Genomic DNA, 27,729 nt, shown 5'->3' with positions numbered 1-27,729 from the left:
TCACTGCCACTCCGCGCGCAGGAGGAACTGGCAGCCGCAGACGTGAGGAAAGCTGCCGCGGCTTCAAACTCCGTAGTGCGCAGGCGCGACACACAACGCGCAGGCGCCGCCTAGAAGTGACTTCTCCAAAAAGTGTGTTAGTTCCTGGTCACCTGAGCTCCGGGTGACGCGGCTGCGGTAGCTGCGGATACACGCCTTCCGCGGGTCCTGCCTGGCGACCCCGACCTCCTCCTGCTGTCTCTCCGCTCCGCCACCCCAAACCCGCCAAGGTCCTGTCCTTTCCCTCCTGTCCTTTCCCAGCGTTGGGCCGGACCGGGCCGAGCCGGGCCGCCCGGGCGCGGTCTTTAACCATGGCGTGCCTCTTCAAGAAGAAAACCGTGGATGGTGAGTTCCAGGCCGGGCTGAAGGGGCCCAGCTCTGCGTTTTCCCAGCGTCTTTCGGGGCCTGCCGGCCGAGATTCTGCCTACTGTCTGTCCCTGGAGGCGGGGCTGGATCAAGTGGTCCCACAGGTGACCGCCCTCGCTGCACTTCTCTGCCTCCCTCTTGCTTCTGACTCACCTCACCTTAGGCTCACCTAGGCAGTCTGGTTGCTTCCCTAGCCTCACGCTTCCCCCACCCTCGGGTTTTCCTCAGCAGGATGCTGAGCGTTTCGAGAAGGCTAGCGGGGTGCTGCTGGCCCTTGAGTGTCAATAGATTGGAGAGCTGATGGATTTCTTGTTGGTTTCCTCTGCTTCGATTGTTGCTCTTCGGCTGGGAGATGTACTACTTGTAGGCATCCAGACAGGAAACTTGCAGTCTCGGAATGGGGAGGGGAGGGGATAACAGGCTCCAGTTAAGAAATGAAGTTGGGTCTGGGTCGGTTGCTTCTTTAAGAACACCCCATCAATAAAGAGATATGAAACAAATGCTTTTTTTGATTGACCCCAGTAGAAAAATAAACCCCAGAGAAGTGCCCAGATTTAGTTTTCATAATGGATTTTTCTCCCTTATGATTATCATTTGTCAACTAAAATAAGAGATGGGGTATGTATTGTCTTCATAGAAGTTTAACATGTAAAGATACTTGGGTTGTTTCCCACATTTAGCTTAATATCATCTTGAGGGGGAAAAAGTGAATGTAAAAGAATGTATAAGTTTTATGGTGCTCATATGCGATGCCTGTAATGTGTTTATATAATACTTGATATTTTCATTGACTGCTACCAGCAATTAAATTCATTCAAGTTATTTAAAAATTGTGTTCCCCATTATATGTTTAGTCTAGGTTGTTGCTGGTTCAGCCAAAGAATCACTTCTTTGTAAGGGTCTAATTCTGCCACAAAAGGAGCAGTGGTAGCTAGACGGTGATTGGTACAAATAGGGTGCTCCGTCCAGACCTGGAAGTAACTCCTTCATTCCTTTGTGTTGACTATTCCAATGCCAGCAAAATTATTTTGGGGAGGATAACAAAGAAGTCATGTCTGCCCTGCTACTCTACTCTTCATTTCAACACATAATGCTCCTTTACCTCTAATTTATCAGATGACATAATACATTTTTCCTTAATCTGGGTGACTGAACATTTTTTTGATTTATTGAGTTTTTATTAAGTATCATTTGCAATACCTGGAATAACTACCAACTTGGTATATAATGTGATCAATGATGTGAAATGGATTTTATGTGTGCTTTTCATGAGAATGCTGCTTAATCTTTAATATGGCACTTTATTTTTTCAATGTTTTGGCTACCACTGTTGTGAGCTTCACTTATTTTACAGTACTCTAGGGAGTGGGGATGGGGGAACGATTTATTTTCTTTTTGCTTGAGTTTTATATAGTTACAGGTTTTTTTGTTGTTTAGCTTTATATAGTGAGAATTTACTAAATGGAGGAAAAATGGTTTAATCTCCCTTACTGTGATGTTACGATTAGAGTTAATTTTTTTTTAACAATAAAAACCAAACATTCTAGTTTTAATTGCTTAATACCGTCAAGTATTTTCAAAGACATAAATCTCAGTTCTGTGCTTCCTGGTGCCTTCGGAAATCTAGTGACTATTGTACTTGAAGTGTAGAGGGGAGAGAAGAAAGACAATGGGGATGTGCAATGAGTGTTTAACTGTATACTCATTTGCAGTTATTTCTTCCAAGAAATAACGTTTTTGCTGAATAGATTTATTTGTAAAAAAAAGTCTTAAGGACTCTTGCTAGGAACTATGCCACTAAATTAACCATATGTGCAATTTCCAAATGTAAATTTGGCCAGCAGGTACATTTACTATAAACTACCAAGATGCATACTTGATGTTTTCTTACATTATCATTTCCATTCCAATCATTTACTGACATCTTAATAGATCTGTATTTTCATTATTTTGACGTAGAGCTTTACTTTTTTTACTCCCTGTTTTATTGAAAGGAAGGTTTTTTGTTTTGTCTAAAAGGTGACAGCATTCTTCTTGGTAATGAGGCTGTATATTATGAATATGAAATTTAATATATTTTTATTTCTTTCTCTCAGATCCTTGGATTGATCATGAGCTCTTTTATTGTATGCTGACTTTTAAATCTGTTCCAGCAGTAATGAAATTCTGATATATAAGGGAAATATGTACCTGCCTATAGATCTGGGGAATAATTGAATCTTTTTTTCTGTTTGGATTGGCTGAAAGAGTTATATACTGTATCATTAAAGACTCCTGCACATGTAAATTAAAAAGGAAGACAACATTACAGCACTTATTACTATTCAGAGTTATGTTTAATTCATTTTTGACAGAGAGATGAACAAGTCTCTGCAGTGTACACTTGGCTAAAGAAATTAGTGAGAGGTTTACCTCAAGAGAAGGGAAGGATCCTTTGGAATTTGAAATTACAATTGTGTACTACTTGGTTTTCCTTTTACCTGTGTAAGGATATACATATGTGTGTGTGTATATATATATAGTATTATGTTTACCTACAGTGTTTATTTTCCCCATTTGTAGACTAATAGTGACCTATTTAGGGAAGCTAATTATGAACCTGTAAATCAGGATCCCACTAGGACTTGTCATAAATGCACAACTAAACATGCCTTAAAAGTGAAGTTCTTTAAACACTGTATAAGTTTTGTCTGTTAACCTCAGTAGAGACAAATTTGACTAAACCAACACTGTGCTAACCATTGTGCATGCAGTATCTTATTTCTCGTAAAACCTGCAAGTACTCATACAACATCCTTATAAAATGAGAAAAGCAAAGGACTAAGTCATGTGTTCAAGATCATACAGCTATTAAGTGTGAGAGCTAGGACCTCATCCCTTTGAGTATTATTATTACTTTTTTCTTACTAGAGATTGATAATGAAACAGTTTAATTTTGCTCCTCTTATCAAGCACATGGAATTCTCAATGTTTGGTAGATACCATGCAACATTTGCATTCTTTCTGGAACCAGACTTTTCTTTTGGAATTAGTGGTAGAACTTTACTTTGTAATGGTGGTGGCACTGGAAATAACCCACTCCTGACTCTCCCTGGACACAGCATTTCTTCAGAAGTATGACCAGTTGCTTTTTGCTGTTATCTAAACCTTTTGAAGAAGTAGTGATGTCTTATCTCCTCTTCTTTACTTAACAGACTGCCTCCCCCACCTTATAGCAGTAGATGTTGCTTAGATCATCAGTAACTTCTAGATTGTAAAATCTAATGGCCGTTATTAGTGATCGTCTCTTGGGCCTATGTTTTGCATTTGATCCTGATAATTAATTTATTCTCTGAAATTCCGTCTCTTAACTTCCAAGACATAACACTCTCTTAATTTTCCCCAAATTGCTCTGACCGCTCCTTTCTTTCTCCTTTCCGTATTTTTTTTTATTTTTATTTTTCTTAAACCTACCCCTTATATGTTAGTGTTCTTCTTGGTTCCATCCTAGGCTACCACTGTTCTAACTGCATTCTCTCCCTGCATGATTTTATTTACTCCTATTTTAAGTATAACTTAAGTACTGATATATCCCAAATCTGTGTCTCTAGATGTATTTTTGAGTTTCAGGCCAGATGTCCAACAATTCGCTGAATATCTGTACCTAGGTGTCTCACAATATCTCAAACTCAAGATCCCATACAGAACTCATCATATCTTCATCCAGTGTTGACAGTGCTAGATGTTGCCCTCTACCATCAACTAATTACCAAGTCCTGCTTCTTTTGCTTGTTAAATATTGGACACATAGGATCTTCCTCTGTGTTCCTGCAACTCTTTGCTCTAATTCGGATCCTACTTACCTTGTACTTGACTATATCAACTTTTTGCTTTTCTTTCCTATAGCTTCGTAGCCCTTAAATCCTTCATCCACAAAGTTGCGTGTGTAATTGAAACTTGAACCCAAATCTGACTGTTACCCCTCAGTGTAAACCCCTTTATGAAATCTCTGGCACCAACAGGATTCACTGTGAGAGTTTTAATAATGCATGTGTGGCCCTCCTTGAACTGACCCTTCCCTTTCTAGCCATCTCTGGACATTTTGGTGTCCAGCAGCACTGTTCTTCTGTTCATTGGTATCTACCGTACTCTTTCTCGCCCTGACATATTTTTGCTTTTGATGGCCTTATGCCTAGAATTCCCTTTTTCTCTTCCTCTAGCGAACCTGAACTATCCTAGGTTTATTTCTTCTCAAAGTCTCTATTAAGTACCTCACTACTTGTGTTCCCCTTTTGTGGCATTTTTTTTCTGACTTGGATTCACTAGAACCGTAATAGAGCCTCCTGTCCTTTCAAAGTTGAATAATGCTTATTCTGAGTCTCTTCTACATTCCATGTTTGTAAGGGGCTTCAGAGTCTTCAGCAGAAATGAAAATGTATCTGCAAGAGTTTCTAATTTAGAGATTAAATCTCTAAAATAATATCATTTACTAACCAAAGTAGTATTTCCAACATCCAGGGCTTAGAAGAACCTGGATCCACACTTTGCCACCCACTGTGAACTTTAGTGCAAGTTAGAGGTAATTTGCAGAACACTACAGAGAGAAGAGGAACAAAGCTTCTTGGCTTTTGCCTTATTGGGATGATATTTGCATATGCTAGTTGTCCAGAGTTCAGAAACTATGAGGTTTTGACTAAGTTGGGATAAATCCCCTGTCATTGTATCAGTTGTGATGCCACATTTCTGATGTTAAAAGGAAGTAAAATGGAATATCTTTCAGAAACATTTTTTTTTTTCTCTATTCCAGAATAAAATACACCATTCTCCTGGTGGCACCTGCAGAATTCAGGTCTTTCCCAGGATGTTATGTGTCCCTTTAGTACTCCTTATTCTGGATATTTAAAAAACTCAAATTTTACTTTCTACTTAACCCCTCCATTCTTGACATACCATAGAAAAATAATTGAACATGGGATTGAGGAACACAGTATACTCCTCTGAGCATTTTCTTAGAAAAACATTCTCCCTCCTTTTAGAACAGTTATTTCTGTAGGCAAAATGTGTTCCTTCTGTATTTCCACATCCCCAGCGTGACACCAAAGACAGACATCTCCTTTCTGGCTACCATTTCATATCTTCAGGTCCATTGGCCTGTGAGGCTTTTCTTCCAGAACACATTCCCTCTCATTCTCTCATTTATCTAAGCTGAAAAATGCGCTTTGACAGTTTTCTGAACTGAAGTTTTATTGATGATGTTACTAAAGCTTTTGTCATTGAGGACCAAACGAGACTCAAAAGTCTGCTGACATGTGCCCATCTCAAAACCTTGTTTTAGTTCTTGAAAACACTGGCATTTTTATGGTTATAAATTGGTTCAGATTAATTCCTCAGGGCTTGAGTGACTTTTGAGAGTTACTAGTAGGAGAAAAAAATTATTTTTGCTACGGCATATGCTACCATAGGTCTTGGCTTGACTCTCCCATTTTCTCTTCAGTGTTTTGCCTCTTCCAAGTCCTGCTGTTTCTCAGCTTAAACCTGGTTCTTAAGTTGGTTGGCTCCCTGACCATGTATAGGTGGAATAAAGCTGTTGGCATGATCCTCCTTTTTTCTTTTTATTTTCTATAGTTGCCTTTTGTTTTCTTTTTACCGTGTATTAGAACTGATTAGTTAAGCTGATAATATTTGTCCCTGAGTGTCAGATATACTATTCCCAAAACCTGAGAAGCAAATTTGGTTTGCATATCAAATTCTAATTACTTTGTACCCACTCTCACTCTCATTTTCCTTCTGCGTTTGAGTAAATCTTGTTCCTAGAACCAGAACTTTCTAAATAGTGACCTTTAATGTTTCTTTTTAATGCCTTAGCTTTTGAGTTTGTAATAGTTTTGCAGTTTTTTTTTTTTTCTTCATCAACCCAAGATGAAACATTCTCACATAGCCAGGACTTCTTTTCACTTTACTGTTCATTGGCAAGCTCCATCATGCCTAGTTAGCTGAATTCACACTCACTCTGGACTTTTCTTATATCCATAGCACAATTAGGGTTTGTCCAGTGCTGTTTCCAGTGTCACAGTGCTCCCTGTTCCCACTGATACTAGCTGTTACAGAGCTTGTAGGTGAAGTCTAAAGTAGAAGCTACCTCTTCCCTGGAGATCTTGATACCTTGAAACTAGTCAATGGAGATTATAAAGTAGGATGTGGGAACATTTTGTTTCTATCTCAATTCATATGATGATTAGGTTTAGAGGAACTGATAGGCAATAAAATCGCATAGATAAAAATGTATTTTCTCAAATTAAATATATTTAATAGTAGGAAATTTGGCTTATTAAATTAAAAAGTCTGTTACGACTTTTTAAAGTGAAAAACACAACATACAGTATAGTGGCTACTTGTCTGGTAGATCAGCTTGAATCCTGCTGACTGGTGGAGATTTGCGTACTGTTCCCGCATTCCTGAGGCATTCATCCCGAACTGCCTTACAAACTTGAGATAGCCCCCCACCTTCCCCCAAAAGAAAGGCACTTTAAATAGTGTTACTCACAAATTAATGAATGTCCATATTTATACTTGATAAATACTTTTTGCTTTTATCCTCAAATGTACAAATTATATCTAAACTAATGATAGGGAGGACAGGCATGATTCAAGTTGGGGCCCTCAAACCCCAAGCAGAGAATTCTGGTGAGCTAGACTGGACCATATGGGAGACCTTTTTTGTTTTGTTTTTATTTTTTATTTTTTGACCTTTTATTTTTTGTAAGCAGATAAACCATATTGACTCAGAACCAAACAAGGCAGAAATAGCTTGTGTCTCCTAAGTCCAAGACTTAAGTCTATGATCTTATCACTCTGCTGTAGACCTGTCTATTTCCTTCAGAAAGAAAAACCTGAAAGACTTGAGATAGGCTTTTAATGCCCAGGGTGGAGCTGGCCTGGGTGGCCTTTTCTAAGTGTTGTGCTGGGCATGGGCGAAGAGAGGGTGTTGGATGAATCAAGCCTCCAGACCCTTTTTATCTCACTGAATGGTAAGAGAGAGAATATGCTATATCATATCCATGTACCTTTGGCATTTGCACAGTGTGAAGTTTTCTATTACCACCTATTGTGATGTCTTTGCAGCAAACCACAAGGTAGAAGAAGTCCTAGAGAATGAAAAATTCAGTGTACACCCTTATCTGCCTGAAGAAAGAAGCAGAGAGGATAGACAGGAGTCAAGCACTCTGTCTCTCTTAGGTGGCAACAGTTCCCTGTACATGTTTCTGTCATGATCTTGCCTCACATTGAAAAATGGGGAAAGTAGAAAGTTATAAGGGAAATAGCCTATTATTTCAATGCTCCACATTTCCATTATAGAAAGCTAGCTATCATATTTCAGATTTTACTATTGTTAAATTATCTTTTTTGACAACTGATTTTGTTTTACATTTTAAAGACGTGTTAAATATGCCTGTAAGAGGAATCCTTTCACATTTCAATGTATGTGTTTGTACTCCCATAGATCGCTACTAAGTATGATGTATTGGGATGGTATTTGCATGAAGAAAGGTGGGACTACAAACAAGCAAGTAAATAAATATATGTATTCCCTTCTCTTAAAGAGATTGTAATCTTGGGATGAAATCATACCTACTAAGAAATAAATCTAGTGGATAATAAACGTGGCTGTAAAAACATGAAAATTGTCTCAGACCATTTTCATATTATTCCTTCTGAATTATCTAGAAGACCAGATTATTAAACGTGGATTTAATATAGCGATTATTTTTAAAAAAGAAGAGTAATTTGTTAGTTTTATTAGTATATTTCTATTGTCTCATATGAAAATATGTTTTACTGTCTTTCCATAATATGTTTTAAAGTGTTGTGATTATGTTTTAGTATGTAACATTAGCCGCTCTGAGTTTATAGCTTAGAACTGTTTAAATATTAATAGGCCTATTAACAACTATGAGGCTGTGGAATATGCGGTAGTTAATTTTCTTTATTTTTCTTTTATGATATACAGTGACTGTTATGGTACATATAGTTACATTAAATTGAGAAAAGTGAAATCAAACTATTTTAATTAAATTGCATGTTTTGTTGAATTCGCATGTAATCGTACTTGTTTTCCCATAAAGATGGCTATACCTAGCCTCGATGGTTCTCAATACCTACTGGGTGTTCAGCAATTCAGTTCAGTTCTGACAGTAATTATCTAGAGTTAGGGCAGACCCTATAAGTGGAAGACAGTCCCGCAAGACCGCCCTACTTCAGATGCCACTTGAAAGTCCCAGGTTGCCACCAGTACTTCTGACTGACCAGGTTTTCCTACAACTTCATCTTCAGGTTTGATAATTCACTAGGACAACTCTGAGAACTCATCAGAGTGCTTCATTTACTGTTACTGGTGTATTTTAAAGTATACAACTAGAAATAGCCAAATGGAAGTGATCCATAGGTCAAGGGTCGAGGGTGGAGGACAGAGCTTCCATGCCCTCTCTGGGTATGCCATCTTCCTGGCATATCAGTGTGTTCACCAACTGAGAGATTCTCTGAATCTCTTAGTTAAGGTTTTTTTATAACCCTATCTCAAGCACCCACCTCTGCTGACATGTGGGGGTGGGGTTAAAATGTCTCACCCTTTAGTCAAGTGTTTGGTCTTTCTGGTGACCAACCTTTCTGAGGCTATCAGCTGCCCTCCCACACCTACCCCATATACTCAGATACGGTGCACAGGAGCTTGTTGTGAATAACAAAAGACATTCCTATCATTCAAGAAATTTCAAGGGTTTTAGGCCCTCTGTGCCGGGAACCCAGGACAAAGACCAAATTTATATGTTTAATTATATCACCCTCGTAATGAAAAAATGTATATAGATAGAATTTTAGATCTTAACTTTGAGCAGTTGCTGTGTGCCTGTGTCAATTATCTGGCCACAATTTAACTTCTCAGTATAGTGGCTTGTCTTTCTGAGCAGTACTGTTGTAGCTTGTATGAGACCATCATCATGACCGGGCGCAGTGGCTCATGCCTGTAATCCCAGTACTTCGGAAGGCTGAGGCGGGTGGATCACCTGAGTCAGGAGTTCGAGACCAGCCTGGCCAACATGGTGAAACCCCGTCTCTACTAAAAATACAAAAATTAGCCAGGCATGGTGGCACATCCCTGTAATCCCAGATACTTGGGAAGCTGAGGCAGGAGAATCACTTGAACCTGAGAGGTGAACCAAGATCGCACCATTGTACTCCAGTCTGGGTGACATGAGTGAAACTCCGTCTCAAAACAAAACAAAACATCTGATACTGCCAATTCATCTTATACTAGTTGAGTTTAGGGAGTCCTTAGTAGACAAAGGAGTTGTACTCCAGAAATTCATTTATTTTTTGAGTTTAAAATTTAGAGCACATTTTCTATGGAAACAGCGGGGTAAGTGGTAAATGTTTTTTATATCAGTCCATTGGCTTTGACAAAATAGGGAACTAAGTCCAAAAGAAGATCGGGTGTGTTTGAGTGTTGCGGATGAAGAGGTTCATGATTCCATTGAAAGATAGGGAAATGAGAGTGTGTTTGTTATTTGGGGTCAGTCTATAGATGTCTGAGGAAAGGTGTGTATTATGGACTGAATTGTCCCCTCTGCCCCCCACAATTCATATGACAAAGCTCTGACCACTCATGTGACTCTATTTGGGGATAGTGCCCTTAAGGATGTAATCGAGGTTAAATAAAGTCAGATGAGGCCCTGATTCAATGACTGCTATCCTTAGAAGAAGAGAAAGATCCACAGGGAAAAGGCCATCTGAGAACACAGCAAGAAGGTGGCCATCTGCAAGCCAAGGAGAGAGGCCTCAGGAAAAATTAAACCTGCTGGCACCTAGACTCCTTTCAGCCATCAGCGCTGTGAGAAAATACATTTTTGTTGTTTAAGCCATCCACTTTGTGATATTTTGTTGTGGCAGCCCTGGCAAACTAATACAGCATGTTCCAATCCATACTCTAGGGGATGCTGGTGTCTAGGAAATATTAATAGATATTTCTTAAAGATAATTCTTAATACATTTGGTCAATAATCTATGATATATTCTCCATTTAAAGATTAACAATGCATACCCATGTATTAAACATTCCCAGAAGCCTTGAAGCAAAGAAATGTGTTTAATTTTTTTTTTCAGTTTTAACATTTCCCAAATACATTTATCTGTGGATCTTCCACACCCTCTCTTTTAAATGAAATGTATGTTTCCTATTAAGTCTCACTCATTTTAGAAGAAGAAAGTAGGTGGCAGGAGAGAAAGCCCCCCCTTTCTTTATCTCTATTGGAGATATGCCATGGTTTCATATTCCTGTATTTAAACAACATGTAGAATACCTCACTAGTAAATCCTAAGTATTAGATGCCCACCAGTATAAAATTGAGAAACAGAATAAGCAAAAGAGATATGATAGATGTCTTGTAGGTAGGATATAGGAGTTTTGACATCTTATTTTAACTTTTATTCAGAAAGTCATTGTGGTTGATTAGTTTTATCAATAATATGACTATAGTAACTACTAACTGTAACTATTATAACTATAGAATAACTATCTTAAGATAATAATTTTTGACTTTGTTGTTTTAATTGAAGTTGAATTCATATAACATTAACCATTTTAAAGTGAACAGTTCAGTGACATTTAGTACATTCATTCACAATAATGTGTTACCACTACCTGTATCTAGTTCTAAAACATTTTCATCACCTCCAAATAAAATCCTGTACCCTTTAAGCAGTAACTTACCATTCTGCCTTCTCCTCAACCCCTGCCATATACCAGTTTGCTTTGCCTGTATGGATTTACCTCTGATATATAAATGTAATTATAAATTGTGATGTTTTCTATCTGGCATCTTCACTTACCATAATGTTTTTGAGGTTCACGCATGTTGTAGTATGTATCAGTACTTCATTCTTTTGATAGCTACGTAATACTCCATTGTATTTATATACCACAATTTGTTTATCTGTGCACCTCTTTGTGGTCATTTGGGTTACTTCCACTTTTTGGCTAATGTTACTAATGCTGTGAACATTCATGTAGAAGTATTTGAATACTTATTTCACTTCTTTCCGGTAGATATCTAAGAGTAGAATTACTCGGTCATACAGTAATTTGATGTTTCACTTTTTGAGGAATCACCAAACTGTTAAGCATAGTAACCAAACCATTATACATTCCTATGAGCAATATGCAAGGGTTCCAATTTTCACGTTTTCATTAGCACTTATTTTCCTTTTATAAAAAATTATTCATTCTAATCCATGTGAAGTAGTAGTATTTTCTTTAGGACTAATGATGTGGAGCACCCTTTTTATGTGTTCATTGGCCATTTGTATATCTTCTTTGGAGAAATGTCTGTTCAGGCCTTTAGCCCATTTAAAAGTTGGATTGTTTGTATCTTGTTTCTTGAGTTATGAGAATTTTTTATATATTCTGCATACCAGACTCTTATCAGATATATTATTTGCATATATTTTCTCTTATTCTATAGGTTGTCTTTTCACCTGATAATGTCCTTTAATGCATAAAAAATTTTAATTTTCACCAAGTCCAATTTATCTTTTTTTTTTTTCTTTTGCTCTTTATGCTTTTAGTGTTATATTTAAGAATGTAATGCCAAATCCCAGGTCATAAAGATTTACTTGTGTGTGTTCTAAGGTTCAACTCTTACATTTGGGTTATTGATCTTTTTTGAGTTAATTTTTGTATACAGTGTGATGTAAAGGTCCAACTTTATTCTTTTTCATGTGGATGTCCAGATTTCCCAGTACTATTTGATGAAGAGACTGTTCTTTCTCTGTTGCTGTTGTTGTTTTTAAATCTCTTTATTAAAAAGTTAGTCTAGTGAAGTAGTTAAGATCACTGGTTCAAGAAACAGAATGGTTGGATCCAACCAAATCTGGTGTTACTACTTGCTACTTATGTGGCTTTGGGCAAGCTACCCTTCCTAACGTTCAGTTTTCTTATATATAAAATAATAGAAACTCCATAGCATTATTATGAACATTAAATTGTGTAATGTCTGTAACTTAACACAATTTCTGACAATAAGAGATCAGCGTTGCCAAGAATTAACACTGATATCTGATCTTTTGAAGAAACCACTGTTTAGTAACAACTAACCCAGATTACAGTGCATCAGGCCTACAGTAAAATTTTAATTCTTCAAAAGGTAGGTCTAAAGAATCCCAATGAATTCAGATAAATTAGAAAGATACTATAATTGAGAGGATACTTGCAATGTGTCAGAACATTTGTATGTTATTTACTCCTTACTGTCCTTTCTTATGAAAAAGAAAGCTGAGATTTCGAGTATCAGCTAACTCTTCCAAGGTGTAATCATGATGATCAGGTGGCTGAGGTGAGATTCAAATCCAGATCTGCCTCATTGGAAAGTCTGGTGTTTCACTCTGTTAATACTTACTGCAGAAAACCAAACATATTTAATAAACATGTAACCTGTCTTCCTTTCTGAATTTCATGTAGTATTAAAGTAAGGAGACATGAAAAGGGTGTGTGTGTGTGTGACATATATATGTGCTATGTAAAACATTGTATACTAATCAGTTCTCTAGGGGAATATTTTATTGTGATTTAATACTTTTGGTTAAATCTCAGACTGTAGCATATTTCCATTCACCTGCTATCAATTATTTATATTTTATTAATATTTATAATTCAGGTTTTAATACTTAACTAATTTTTTAGCATATTAAAGTAAAAAAAAAAAATTGACATCTAGTAAATCTAAGGGTTTTTTTTTTTTTTTTTTTGGAGATGGAATTTCCCTCCTGTTGCCCGGGCTGGAGTGCTGGAGTACAATGGCATGATCTCGGCTCAACGCAGCCACCTCCCAGATTCAAGCTATTCTACCACAGCCTCCCGAGTAGCTGGGATTACAAGCATGTGCCACCACACCCAGTTAATTTTGTATTTTTAGTAGAGACGGCTTTTCTCCATGTTGGTCAGGCTGGTCTCGAACTCCTGACCTTAGGTGATCCACCCGCCTCCACCTCCCAAAGTGCTGGGATTACATGCGTGAGCCACCGTGCCCAGCCAATATAAGATTTTTAAAAATCATGATCTGTGAATCTGGTATTTTAAATGTTATTGAAAATTTTACAACCCATAAATTTAGGTTTCTTTTGTGATTCTCCTAGATGTAATAAAGGAACAGAATCGAGAGTTACGAGGTACACAGAGGGCTATAATCAGAGATCGAGCAGCTTTAGAGAAACAAGAAAAACAGCTGGTAAGTAGAACATTAAATTTCAGTTTAACTTTTCAAACAAATTTGGAAATTACTGTAGGAATAATTAGCTAACTAGGAAAAAGGCACATGGCAGGTGGCAGGTGATTTACTTAACTAAGAAATGGCAGTTAATAATTTTTTGTATCTTCTGCTTACCTTTGTTTATTGTGTCATTCTGCTGACTTTTATTGGGATTCTGTGTATTCTGTTGATTATAGAATCAAATTATTCTTCAGTTTGTCAGAGTCATGAGTATCTAGGAAGAAATATTGCTCAAGGCAGTCTTAGTTAACAACAAAGATAAAATAGTCATGGAAAACAAAGAAAGGTTATTTTAAAAATTACATTAACTCAGAGGAGTCTTGCTTGATATTTTAAAGATCATTGTGTTTTTGACAATGAATGTGCTTTTATAATAGACTGATCTGCTTCATTTTTAAATATTCTTTATGCTATGTTTTTATGTGTATATTACCTCAAATCTTTAAAAAATAGCTTTATTGAGGGATAATTGACATGCAATAAACTGTACATATTTCAGGTGTACAATTTGATAGGTTTTGACATATGTATAAACTCATGAAACCATTATTACAGTCAAGGTAATGAACATACCCATCTTCCCCAAAGTTTCCTTATGCCCCTGGCAATCCCTCCTACCCATCCCTGCCTGTCTCCCTTTTTCCTGATGAAGCAAGTACTGATCTGTCACTGTAGATGAGTTTTCATTTCTAGAATTTTATGTAAATGGAATCATAGAATATCAACTCCTTTTTATGGCCTCTTTCACTCAGCTGATTATTTTGAGGTTAATCAGTGCTGTTTCATGCATTAGTGTTAATTACTTTTTGTTGATGAGTATTATTCAATTGTTTGGATATTTCACAATTTGTTTATCTATTTACTAGCCAGTGGACGTTTGGCTTGTTTCCAGGTATTGGTTGTTTGAATAAAGTTGCTTTAAACATTCAATCAAGTTCTTGTAAACATGGTTTTCATTTTTCTTGGGTGTATTCCTGAGTGACATTGCTGGGTCATAGGGTAAATGTATGTTTAACTGCTAAAAAATTAAAACTAAAGTGCTGAAAAATTTGCAGAGTGCCCATAATGTTTTCTCTTCCCATTAGTAATGTATGAAAGTTACAGTTGTTTCCCATACTTGGAGTTGACAGTCTTTAATTTTAGCCATTTTGTGGGTGTATAGTAGATTGTCATTTTAAATTTCATTTTCTTAATCACTAATGCTGTTGAACATCTTTTTATATACCTGTTTACTGTTTACTTACCTTTTTTGCCAGAGTGTCTGTTCAAATATTTTACCTATTTTTTCATCAAATTGTTTTCTTTCTTAGTTACAATAGATTTTTATATATTGTGGAAACAAATGCTTTATCAAGTATATGTTGTGCAGATATTCTTTCCAAGTTCTTAACCTTGTCCTTCATTTTCCTAAGTGTCTTTTGAGGAATGAAAGGGTTTTTTTGGCTTATTTTGATCAAGTACAATTTTTTATTCTTTTATTCTTTTTTTTCAATGTTGGAGTTTCTTACAAATGTCAATTACGTCAAATTGGTGATAGTGTTTTCTAAGTCTTCTGTATCATTGCAGATCTTCTGTCTGCTTGTCACAATTAGAGTGTATGCGTAAGAGTGGAGTTGTTAATATTTCTCATCCTTTTTTCTCTAACTAGTACTTTTAGTGTACTACTTACTTTTAGTGTACTAGCTATGAGTGCCTAACCCAAAGTCAGTAATATTTTCTCCTGTGTTTTCTTCTAGAAATAATTCAGTTTTAGTTCTTCCATTTAAAACGTGAACCATATTGAATTAAGTTTCAGTATGGTGTCAGGTAAGGGTGGAGGTTCACTTTTTGCATATGGAAGGTCAGTTGTTTCAACATAATTATTGCTGACGCTTTCCCTTGTCATCTTTGTGGAAAATCAGTTGTCCAAACGTAGGCATCTTTCTGGGCTCTAGTCCATTGATTTATATGACTGTTTTTAAGCTAATACCACATTATTTTTGTTAAAAAAGGTTTAAAGTAAGTCTAAAAGTGAGCATTAATCTTTCCACTTCACACTTCTTTTTTCCTAATTGTTTTGGCTGTTTTAGGTGCTTTGCATATCTATAGGAACTTTAGAATACAAATCAGTTTCTACAAAAAAGATCAGATTTTGATTGGGATTACGTTGAATATGTACATATTAACATTGTGTCATAAGACATATTAACATAATGTTAATTAACGTTAACAGAAGAGATATTAACATTATGTCTTCTGACCTATGAAGGTATTATATCTCTCCATTATGTAGATCCCTATTTATTTAGATCTTCAATTTTCCTCAGCAGTGTTTTGTACTTGTTGAAATGGTTGTGTGGTTTTCTTTTTTATTCTGTCAATACAGTGAATTACTTTGATTATCAAAAGTTGGATCAACCTTTTGTTCCAGGCACACACCTCACTTGTTAATGATATATTTTTTTAATATATTTTCAGTTTGCTGAAATTTTAAGAATATCTGCATCTGTGTTCATAAAATATACTGATTTGTAGTTTTTTGTGTGTGTAGTGTAGGCAGCAGTGCAGTGTTTTTATTTGATTTTGATATCAGGGTAATAATGCCGGCCTAGTAATGCTGGCCTCATAGCATTAGTTGGCAAGGGTCCTATACTCTCTTCTTTAATGAAAGAGTTTGTATAGTTCTTCCTTAAATGTATGATAGGATTCATCAGTAAAGTCATATGTGAATGAAGATTTTCTTTGTAGGTAGATTATTGAACTACAAATTATTTTTTAAAATTGATATACAGTGGATTAGGTCATCTGTCTTATTGAATGATCTTGGTGGCTTTAGTCTGAGAAGTAACTTGTCCATTTCTATTACATTTTAAAATATACTGATATGTTGTTTATAATATTCCCTTACTATCCTTTAACATCTTTAGGATAAGAAGTGATGCCCTTCTTTGCTTTCTCGGTATTTGTAACCGTGTTCTCTCCCTCTCACTGTCTGTCTCTTTCTCAGTTTTTTTTGTCATCAGCCTGGTTAGTAGTTAATCAATTTGATTGATCTATTAAAAAACACACACACACACACACACACACACAAAAAACAGCTTTTGCTTTTTGGTTTCACTGATTTTCTGTATGGATTTTTTTTTTTTTTTTTTTTTTTTGTGATGGAGTCTCATTTTGTCACCAGTCTGGAGTGCAGTGGCGCCATCTCAGTTCCCTGCAACCTCTGCCTTCCGGGTTCAAGTGATTCTTCTGCCTCAGCCTCCCAAGTACCTGGGACTACAGGCGTGTGCCACCACGCCCAGCTAATTTTTTTGTATTTTTAGTTGAGACAAGGTTTCACCATGTTGGCCAGGATGGTCTCGATCTCTTGACCTCATTATCCACCCGCCTCGGCCTCCCAAAGTGCTGAGATTACAGGCGTGAGCCACTGTGCCTGGCCAGATTTTTCCTTCCTAGTTTGTATATTTATTTTCTTGTTTATCTTATTTCCTTACTTTGTGTTTCATTTGTATTTCTTTTTTCTATGTTATGTTGAAGCTTATGAAGTATTCATTTTTTTTCAAATGCAAACTTCAATGCTGTAAACTCTTCTAAGAGCAATTTTAATTGCAGCTCACAAATTTTTATGTTGTATTTTCACTTAAGTTCAAAATATTATTTCCTCTGCTTTTTTTCTTTAACCCATGACTTATTTAGAACGATTATTTTTAAATTTCCACTTATTTGTGATTTTCTTTTCATATTTTTCTTATGAATTTTGAGTTTCATTGTAGTTAGCATACTTTGTGTGATTCCAGTCCTTTGAAATTTATTGAGCCCTGTTTTCTGATGTAGAATATGGAATACTTTGCTGATTGTTTAGTGACACTTGTAAAGAATGTATATTCTGCTGTCAATGTTGGAGTTTCCTACAAATGTCAGTGAGGTCAAATTGGTGATAGTGTTTTTGAAGCCTTCTGTATCACTGCAGATTTTCTGTCTACTTGTAACAATTAGGCTTTATGCTTAAGAGTGGAGTTGCTGATATTTCTCATGCTAATTATACATTTGTCTATTTCTCCTTTCAGTTCTGTCCATTGTGTTTTATATATTTTGAATCACTTTTATTAGGTACATACACATTTAAGATTTTCCTGGTATTGATTCCCTTATATCATTATGAAATACCCCTTTCTGTTTCTGTAGTATTCCTCGTTCTCAAGTTTATTTCATCTCTATTAATATAGCCACTCTGGATTGGCAGGTTTTGATAAGTATGTGTATAGCGTATATTTTTCTGTCCTTTTACTTGACTGTTTTTGTATAAGTTGGTGTCTTCAGATAGCATATAGTTGGGTTTGCTTTCTTATTTAATCCAACAGTCTGTCTTATAATTGAGGTATAAAATGGACTATTTTATTTAATGTAATTGTATTATTAGTTTTAGATCTATCACCTTGCCCTTTATTGCTCTGTCCCACCAACTCTTTGCTTGTATGTTTGTTCTTTTTCTCTTACCTTCTTTTGGATAGTCTTTTTTTTTTTTTAATTTTCTTTTGGGCTCTACATGTGCACTGTTTTGTAGATTTGCTTTGTATTCATGGATGAAGATACCAGTTCTGTCCTTTCCATGTAAACATGTAGACTAAATTTCCTTCTTAGATTACTCTTTTGCTCTATGACTTTATAATAGCTTCTTCCCCTCTTCATGATCGGGGAGAAAGGGTCTGTTATGTATATTAGATCCGTTCTTCTGAAATAAATTATTGAGAACTACCCCTTAATGATTTTATTTTATTTTGTTTGTTTCTTCTCTTAGGAATTAGAAATTAAGAAAATGGCCAAGATTGGTAATAAGGAAGCTTGCAGAGTTTTAGCCAAACAGCTCGTGCATCTACGGAAACAGAAGACGAGAACTTTTGCTGTAAGTTCCAAAGTTACTTCTATGTCTACACAAACAAAAGTGATGAATTCCCAAATGAAGATGGCTGGAGCAATGTCTACCACAGCAAAAGTAAGTGGGAGCTTTTATATTCATAGATTTATAATTTTATAAATGATATTTAAATATCAATATTGAAAGCAGATTTAAAAGCACCTTCTGGTATATATGTGGTATAAAATGTATGTAATTTTTAGTAAAATGAGTTATAATACTAGATAATCCAGGTAATTACTTCTAGATTCTTTATTGGTATGTTTTAATACAAAATTTATTGTTTGAGGACAATCCATTTTCTTTCTTTTTTTTTAAGACGGAGTCTTGCTCTGTCACACAGGCTGGAGTGCGGTGGCAAGATTTCGGCTCCCTGAAGCCTCCGCCTCCTGGGTTCAAGAGATTCTCCTGCCTCAGCCTCCTGAGTAGCTGGGATTACAGGCATGCACCACCACCACACCTGGCTAATTTTTGCATTTTTAGTAGAGACGAGGTTTCACATGTTGGCCAGGCTGCTCTCGAACTCCTGACCTCAGATGATTCGCCTGCCTCTGCCTCCCAAAGTGCTGGGATTACAGACGTGAGCCACTGCGCCTGGCCAACAGTCCCATTTTCGAAAGATCACATGTAGCTTCTAATTTTATAAAATTGACTTTTAAAAGTATTTGCTTTTTTCCCCTCAAATTGTCAGATGATTTTTGACTTTATCTCTTTGTATGTTGTGACTACCTTTGAGTGATAATTTCCTCTTGATTCATTTTTATGAATGTGTCAGAAGGTCACATAAATAGTAAGAAAGATTTATCAGATTGTTTGTCTAGAACTGATGTTTAACTTACTGCATGCACACACAAACACATTTTTCTATATCTATAATCAGTGTTTTTACTGTAGAGTTTAAAGGACTCTGAATCTTTCAGTCATTTAATAAATAAAGCACTCCTTGATACTGTTAGTAATCAAAAGAGGCTAAGACAGAAGGTCTGCTTTCACAGATTTTATAGTTCAATTGGGGGAGCTTAAGATATGTCTCTAGGAACCTACCCACTATATATCAGTCGTGCTAAGCTTTATGAATTGCACAGACCTTTGAGTAGGGTGATCTAAAAGACATTGCATAAGACAGAGGTTTTAAGAATATCATTAGAGGTTAGATGTACAGAAGAGGGATTATGAATATGAAGTGCAAAAGAAAAAAAAAGCTTCAGAGGAAAGTACAAGCTTTATGATAGGGAAATGGTATACACGGGCAATTTTTTGTTATTCATAGTAGTTATGTCCCATGAAGCCAGGAACACTGAAATAGTGCATATTGAACCATTGCTCCCAGGGGAAATACTGAGTTCTATTTCTGTGAGCCTTTGCCCACAACATTTTTTCATCACCTAATCTGTACCTGACTAACCTTGTGTTTCTGTTTAAAGATGCCATATTTAATAGATAGTTGATTTGCTCATATTGAGCTCATGACTAATGGGACTATATGTCATTCCCCAACAAAGCTTATCTAACATATATTTTGTCCATAAAGCGCATCATGTCCTTCTTTCACTTAGGAACACTGGGCAGCATGTTTGGGGATACAATGTTTGGGGATCATTTTTTATCAGTGAAATCACCAACAAAAAGTAGAAAAGTGAGAAAAATGTGACACTAAATAAACTGTGGAAAGGACACTTAATTTGCAGTAAGAAGGCAGAACATCAACTTGTTTGACCTCAGCTGGAAATGTGCATGTTGGGTGACTCAGATGTTTTGCTGCTTTGTAAATGTCCACAGATAAGCATTAAAACACTGCAGGTATTCATTTGAGGTTACAAATACATTTTAATGAGTAGGTAAATTCTCAAATGTGGAATCCACAAGTAAGGAGTGTTAACTGTAATTGTGTTTGAGACAGCAGAGCACATGCAAGTCGAATGCTGTACAAACGTACAGTTAGAAGGAATAAATTCAATCTTTCATAGCAGAGTAGGGAGATTATAGTTAACAAAAATATATTGTACTTGGGTGGTGGACACCCTAAACACTCTGACTAGATCACTATGCATTATATGTGTGTAACAAATTTTTAGATGTACCCAATACATTTGTGCAAATAAAGAGTAGAGTGCATCCATTTTGTGAAGTACAAAAAGTACAGTGACACATTATAATCTTTAAAATGAGAAAGTTTCAAGCCTCAAGCCGGGCATGGTGGCTCATGCCTGTAATCTCAGCGCTTTCGGAGGTCAAGGCAGGCAGATCACTTGAGGCCAGGAGTTCAAGACCAGTCTGGCCAACATGGCAAAACCCCACCTCTACTAAAAATACAAAAATTAGCTGGGCATGGTGGTGGGCATCTGTAATCCCAGCTACTTGGGAGGCTGAGGCAGGAGAATTGCAGAAACCTGAGAGGCAAAGGTTGCAGTGAGCCGAGATCACGCTGCTGCACTCCAGCCTGGGTGACAGAGAGAGACTCTGTCTCAAAAAAAAAGAAGAGAGAGAGAACGTTTCAGTATACATTTTGTGTCTCAGTTACTGTATTCTTTTTGATTGTCTGATTTTTGAGACAGTCTTGCTCTGTTGCCCAGGCTGGAGTGCAATGGTGCAATCTTGGCTCACAGCAACCTCTGCCTCCCAGGTTCTAGCCATTTTCCTGCCACAGCCTCCTGAGTAGCTGGCATTGTGGGTGTGAGCCACTATGCCTCGCTAATTTTTGTATATTTAGTAGAGATGGGTTTTTACTGTGTTGGCTAGGCTAGTCTCAAACTCCTGGCCTCAAGTGGCAAGAGAAAACATAGCGCTAGAGAGCAATAGTGCAAAGTTTAATCCATGTTAGGGCTCATAGGCAAATTATGGAATTTGACTTTTAGCACTTAAGAGCACTGGAAAGCCACTAGAGAGTTAGGTGTGTTGGGGGTGGGCAGGGATGAGGGGAATGCAGTGTCATACTTGGAAAGAATACTTTGACTACAGCATTGCATGCAGTTGAGAAAGGACTATTTGCTTCATATCTTTGAAATCAACGTGTTTTCTATTGTAGGGTTTCTTTTAATATACTGAATTAGCTATATAATGCATACACATATGTTTATCATGTATATATTATGCATCATATATATAAAAATACAGTCATGTCTGCCTTAACATTCTGAAAAATTCATCTTAGGCAATTTTGTCATTGTGCAAACATTTTGGAGTATACTTACATAAACCTAGGTGATACAGCCTACTACGCATCTAGGCTATATGGTATAGCCTGTTGGTCCTAGGCTACACTGTACTGAATTTCGTAGGCAGTTGTAACATAATGGTTTAAGTATCTGTGTATCTAAACATAGCTAAACATAAGAAAGGTATAGTAAAAATGGAGTATTATAATCTTATGGGGCCACTGTCGTATATGCTGTGGGTCATTAACCAAAATGTAAGCACATGACACATGATTGTAAATGAATTTTGGTGATACTAGAGAACATTAATCTCTTAGTGAAATGAGTTGTGAATGTATAATGTAAGAGAATTGTTTTCACATAGTTTTTCAAAACTCACATTTTTATGTTTTTTTAAACCATCGTTTTAAATGTGTTAATAGATTAAGTATGTATGCTAGTATATCTTCTAATCTTTTTAAATTTAGACATTAAAAATGTTAATGAAAGTTTTTATAAAAATTAAATTTAAAAATTTATTGACATTACCTACTTGCCACATAAACAGGTAAATTTAATTTTCTTATTTGAATAGCAAAGGATTTTATGCTGATAATGTTTTTTATTACATAATTTCTTGCCTGCTGTTCAGATGAGATTTTCCACACTGGTCTTTATTATATAGATGTTAAGCAGATGGTTTCCAAATGACTATTTCATTTTTTTCTAGAATATTTAACACTCTATGTTTGATTACGGTAGGATGGCTGTCTTTTAAAAGCCTGTCTATATTTGATGTGTTCCCTTTTGACTTACTTCATAGTAAAATTTTCAGAATTATGAAAGTAACATGAATCTTGTAAATACATTTAAAGACAATGCAGGCAGTTAACAAGAAGATGGATCCACAAAAGACATTACAAACAATGCAGAATTTCCAGAAGGAAAACATGAAAATGGAGATGACTGAAGAAATGAGTAAGTTTAATAAGTTATAATGAAATATATAGTTTTCTTATCTTTAAATTAGACATTTATTTACTTTAAGTCTCATATTCTCATTCACGAAGGCAGAAATGATGAAACCAAAAATGACAGGCTCAAAATTCTATTTGTATTTAACTGAGGGAAAGGTATAAAATATGTTATGCCATATCTCTATTACACATTGGCTTTAGCAGTTTTACTTTATCGATTACTATACCAAAACCAACTTGTGAGGTAAATAATTCTTCATGATATAAGTCAGGCAGTTTCAGAGTTATGTCGACTCTTCGGTGCTATAGAAGATTTGCCTATATTAGGGGTAGAGGTAATGGAGCTCTTTTTTTTTTTTTGGTTTTTATTCTCATTTTTTTTTTCCCTCACACAAGAGTCTTCTAATATTTAGTTTTTGTCTTTTTGAATATAAACTAATTGCATGTTATGGTGGAAATGTATTTACAAAATCATTGTTTTGAAAGTATGTTTTCTAAATGTTTTACAACTATAAAACATGAAAAATAGAAAAAATAAATGTTTTACAACTGTGTAGGGATATACCAGTTTAGCTTTGCTTATCTGCTAGTATTTTAGTTTAACAGCATTTAATAACATTTAGTGTATAAAACAGTATCGAATTAAGTTGCCAGGGTGAATAAACTCATTATTATTCTAGTATTCTATTTCAGGACAGCTGTTTCTATTCGCGGTTGTAATGATATTGCCTGTTTATCTTTGACAGCTCCAAAGTTCTGTAGTTTTCACTTCAGGCCTTTAGTTTGAAAACTCTGAGTTTTTTCAGGTTGTTGAAACATCATCAATCATATTTTAATGACTGAGAGAACTGTTTATTATATAAACTGTTATTTATATAATGATCATAGTATTGAACATGTGGTTTCCAATGCCAGTGATGGCAGTCTTTACCAGAGAAATGAACTTTTCCATTAAGCTATAATGAAAAGAATCAACAACCCTTACTTAATCAGATATCTATAATACCTACTGCAGTTGTTCTCATTTGTATTTTAATACATTGCAAATTAGTCTGTAGTATAATAGTAGTTATTGATGGTTACTCATTTTTTTTAACAACCTAGTAAAATACACTAACAATATTTTCATCCCAAAATAAATTCAAGGTGTAAATCAACATATCTTTTTCCAGTTGGAATTTACATTCTGCCCTGTTGCTCCAAAGCTTGTTCACATTTAAGTTAAGACACAAGATCTTTGGGAAATCTTACAGTATACCTGTGATGAGCATTATTACATTTTTTCTGAAAGCGTTCTTTGTTAGTCTGATTACACCTCTCTCATCTTTTTCTTCTATCTACTTCATTCATTTTTTTTTTTTCTGCAACCACTTCTTTACTTATAAACTCCGCATGACCTGGACTTATAAACTCCTCATGACCTGGACTTCACATCTCCCGTATTACTTTGCTAAGTTACATCTGAGTAACATACGGCTAAATTATTTTTTTCCAGGATCTTACCTCTGAGCATATTGATTAAATTCCTTCAGGGGTTTTCTGCTTACTACAAGATAAAATCCCCAAATTTTAAATAAAAAACACGAAGGAAGTATTTAGGTTATGAAACATCTTCAGTTTATACCCTAGATGACTGCCTACCTTACGTGACATTTTCCAGGGAGTCATGGTGCATAAACCCATAGATCATAGGTTTGTTACTATAGCAGTCCTAAACCAGGACACCCTGGTACAAGCATTCCATAGACAAAGACTCTTGTAGTAAACATTAAGCCTGTTTTTCAGGAGCCACAGTTACCAACATGATTACAAGGAAATCAGACTAGGTTACCTGTCTTTCTTCTTCTGGGGACATTTGCCAGATACCAGGAGAGGAACAATTTTAGGCTAACTGCTGTAATTTTTTTTTCTCCCAGACATTTTCCATTTATGTACCTTAAATAACAACCAAACAGAAGAACTTATTCTTTCTTGCTTGTGTCCCTGTTGCCTCACCATGACTTTGCCCAGGCCATTCCATTTTTGTATCTCTGTGTGGTTAAACCCTATGTATCCTTGCCAGATTACTTCACATGTTACTTCCTCCCAGTTGGATGTAATCTCCTTCTCTGAAACTTTGTAATCATTTATCTTTTCTCTTACCACAATCTGTTGAATTTTTTTTCTTTTATACTCAAGTGTCAACTACCCGAGGTCTTTATTTTTCTCCGTCTATACACCCATTGTATATGTATTGCATTTCAGGCACGAGGTGCCCAGTTTCAAAGATAAAAAAGACACAATCTCAATCCATCAAAAATTGTTTCCCCACAACTCAACATGATGCATTCTATACAGAGTGCTTTCAGTAAATATTTTGGGGAGGGAAGAGAGGTAGGAAAGGTTGTAGCAGTAATAATCCTGTTAAATCGGACATCATTCTTTAGGCAAATTTATTAAAATACTGAACCTTAGATTTCTTTAGAATGTTCTACATGTATCTTGAATGTAAATTTAAGAGGTATAAAAATATGATTATAGATATAAAAAGAGTAAATTGTTTTCCAGATATTAACAGGATATTTTATTCTTGCATATTCTTCCTCTACCAGCTTAATGAATACAATTTGTGAAATAATATTTAAAAGTCTTAAACATGTGGCTGTGAATATCACATGGTTTTTGTCTATTAGATGTAATTTTTTAAAAAACAGAGTAGACTTGTTTACTATAGGATAATTTGTGTTGAAATGAACATTATTCCAGATTTAATGGCTCAAATGTGTATTTATCAATGTACTTCACTGACATTTTGAAGGATTTTTTTAGTTCACTGAATTTGCTTTCTGTAATATACAAAATAGTTGAGCTAGACTGTAAATATATAAATCTAATCTGAAATTTGTTTGAAAGTAAATGCTTTGCTCCTTCTCCCTTATCCCCCAGTCAATGACACACTTGATGACATCTTTGACGGTTCTGATGATGAAGAAGAAAGCCAGGATATTGTGAATCAAGTTCTTGATGAAATTGGAATTGAAATTTCTGGAAAGGTATGAACATCATCTTTTCTTAGTTGGAAATAGTTTCTACCTACCACGTTTGTCACTTAATTGTTTTGTTTTTACTGTTAGGTACATGTTTTTTATTTCTGTTTCAAAAGTAAATTAAAGAGACCTCTGTACAGCACATCCTGTTATGTCCTAGTCCAAATGTTTGCTAATGCACGTTTTTGTTTTTCTTTGTTTAATATAGATGGCCAAAGCTCCATCAGCTGCGGGAAGCTTACCATCTGCCTCTACTTCAAAGGCTACAATCTCAGATGAAGAGATTGAACGGCAACTCAAGGCTTTAGGAGTAGATTAGTCAAAAAAAGTCATAATATTTTGCTTACTTATAATTATGTAGTATAAACCAAGCACAGTGCAGATTTCTTTTACAAAACACATGTATTTTGCGGAAAAAAAAAAAATGGAGACTGTGAGTGAACAGTTGTTTCCTAACCCATGGCTATTTTGAATCTTTTGCCAAAGAATGACAATGATGCAAAAATGGAAACAGTTTGGATTTTAATTAGAACTATTTAGGAGTGATGATGTGTAAAAAGTTGACTTTTCTTTTGCATGGCACAGAGAAATTATATTCCTTACTTCATGTCAGTTTATGTTCTAAATCTTTTTCACTGAATATAAAAATCTTGTTAAATGCCGTTAGGCACCAACTTAAAGAGGGTTGTAAAAATATTAAAAGTATATCATTAATTCTGTATCTGTTGCTTGTCTTTTGTAAGTGATTATGTGTTATGACCATAGGCAGTTACAGCTGCCAAATTATTTTTAAATGGTCAAAAAGAAGAGTGCTATTTAAACATCTGTCTTAAACAAAAACTGTCGTAGCTTTTCTTTTTCTTTTTCCGTTGGGAGAACATTCTAGTTGGTAAGTTTATTACCTTTCAAAATGTGCTTGGCACCTGCCTTAAATAGCACAGATCTATTGTGCACATCTTTAAATTATTTCAGCTGGCAGAAAAGAATTACATTTAAAACCGAAAGCAAGGCCTCACTACAAAGATTATCCTGGCTTTTTCCTCTCTCTGGGCCTAATTGAAATGCGTACTCTTATTTTAGACACTCCTCTCTTAAAACAGACCAGGTTTTCCTGGTCTCGGAAGAGACCTATGATGACTTGTCCCTTTGATGCCATTACTGTGCATTGAATATAATTAGTAAAAATAGACAATGAATAAATAACACTTTATAGTAAGTAAACAATATATTTTGGCCATCTAAAAAGTGAGGATTATAATTATATGAATTATAATTTAAACTTTAATTTTGTTGAATGTGTATATTGAATCTTCTAAATTGAAGCCATTATTCTCAATTAAGTACTACAACTATGACAATGCTTGACCTACATTTTTAAAATAATTTCTTTTTTTGATAAATAAACCACAATTTTACCGGAAATTACCGTCTAAATGTGTATTAGCAGTATTTTTTAAGGTGAAATTGCCATGGTATCTAATGAATGTGTAGACAGAGAGAGAAAATGAAGGAGTGCCAGACTAGTTAGAATAGAAGTTAGGATTAGGTTAGTTTTGAAAAACGATGTTGTAATATATGGGTTCTAACACATCCTACCATGAAAACTGGAGGAGATATGTATAACCTGGTTAATTTGGGATGGTGGACATTTTGGGCTAATACTGACAAAATACATCTTAGGACTACTATACATGTGACACGGATTGCTAGGAGGAACGAAAAACTAAACTGTATAGTTTATATTCCGTAAACCATTTTATAATGTTCAAAGATTAGGTTTCGTTATTGGTAGTATTAAATACACAGTTTCTCTTAACAGTGATGGGTCAAAACATTTTACTGGATAATGGAATGTTTACCAGAACATGTTTTGATTCTTGGATGTACATAATAATGCCATCTAACTTATTTACTTTCTTGTTTACATGTGGGAGCTTTTGTTTTTAAAAATTATTTTGTTAAAAAATCTCAATAAAGATTTATTATTGTTGTCCTTTT

The 27,729-nt window shown here is 35.5% G+C and overlaps 1 protein-coding gene across 2 annotated transcripts; it reads left to right on the top strand.

The window, feature by feature from the left end:
- Positions 1–134: 134 nt before the first annotated feature.
- CHMP2B (charged multivesicular body protein 2B) lies at positions 135–27,729 on the top strand. 2 transcript variants are annotated; one of them, XM_005548402.5, is made up of 6 exons: positions 135–384; positions 13,567–13,658; positions 18,478–18,672; positions 22,604–22,706; positions 25,631–25,737; positions 25,940–27,729. In XM_005548402.5, the coding sequence occupies exons 1-6, from the start codon at positions 351–353 to the stop codon at positions 26,048–26,050; spliced, it is 642 nt and encodes a 213-aa protein (XP_005548459.1). In that variant the 5' UTR covers positions 135–350; the 3' UTR covers positions 26,051–27,729. The 2 variants fall into 2 exon arrangements, with proteins under 2 accessions (XP_005548459.1, XP_073889889.1); XM_074033788.1 differs by having other exon boundaries at positions 135–509.

The sequence above is a fragment of the Macaca fascicularis genome, chromosome 2 (genome assembly GCF_037993035.2).
Source record: "Macaca fascicularis isolate 582-1 chromosome 2, T2T-MFA8v1.1".
NCBI classification, from domain to species: domain Eukaryota; kingdom Metazoa; phylum Chordata; class Mammalia; order Primates; family Cercopithecidae; genus Macaca; species Macaca fascicularis.
Note: the sequence above shows the minus strand (reverse complement) of the source record. Positions and strands in the feature narration are given on the sequence as shown.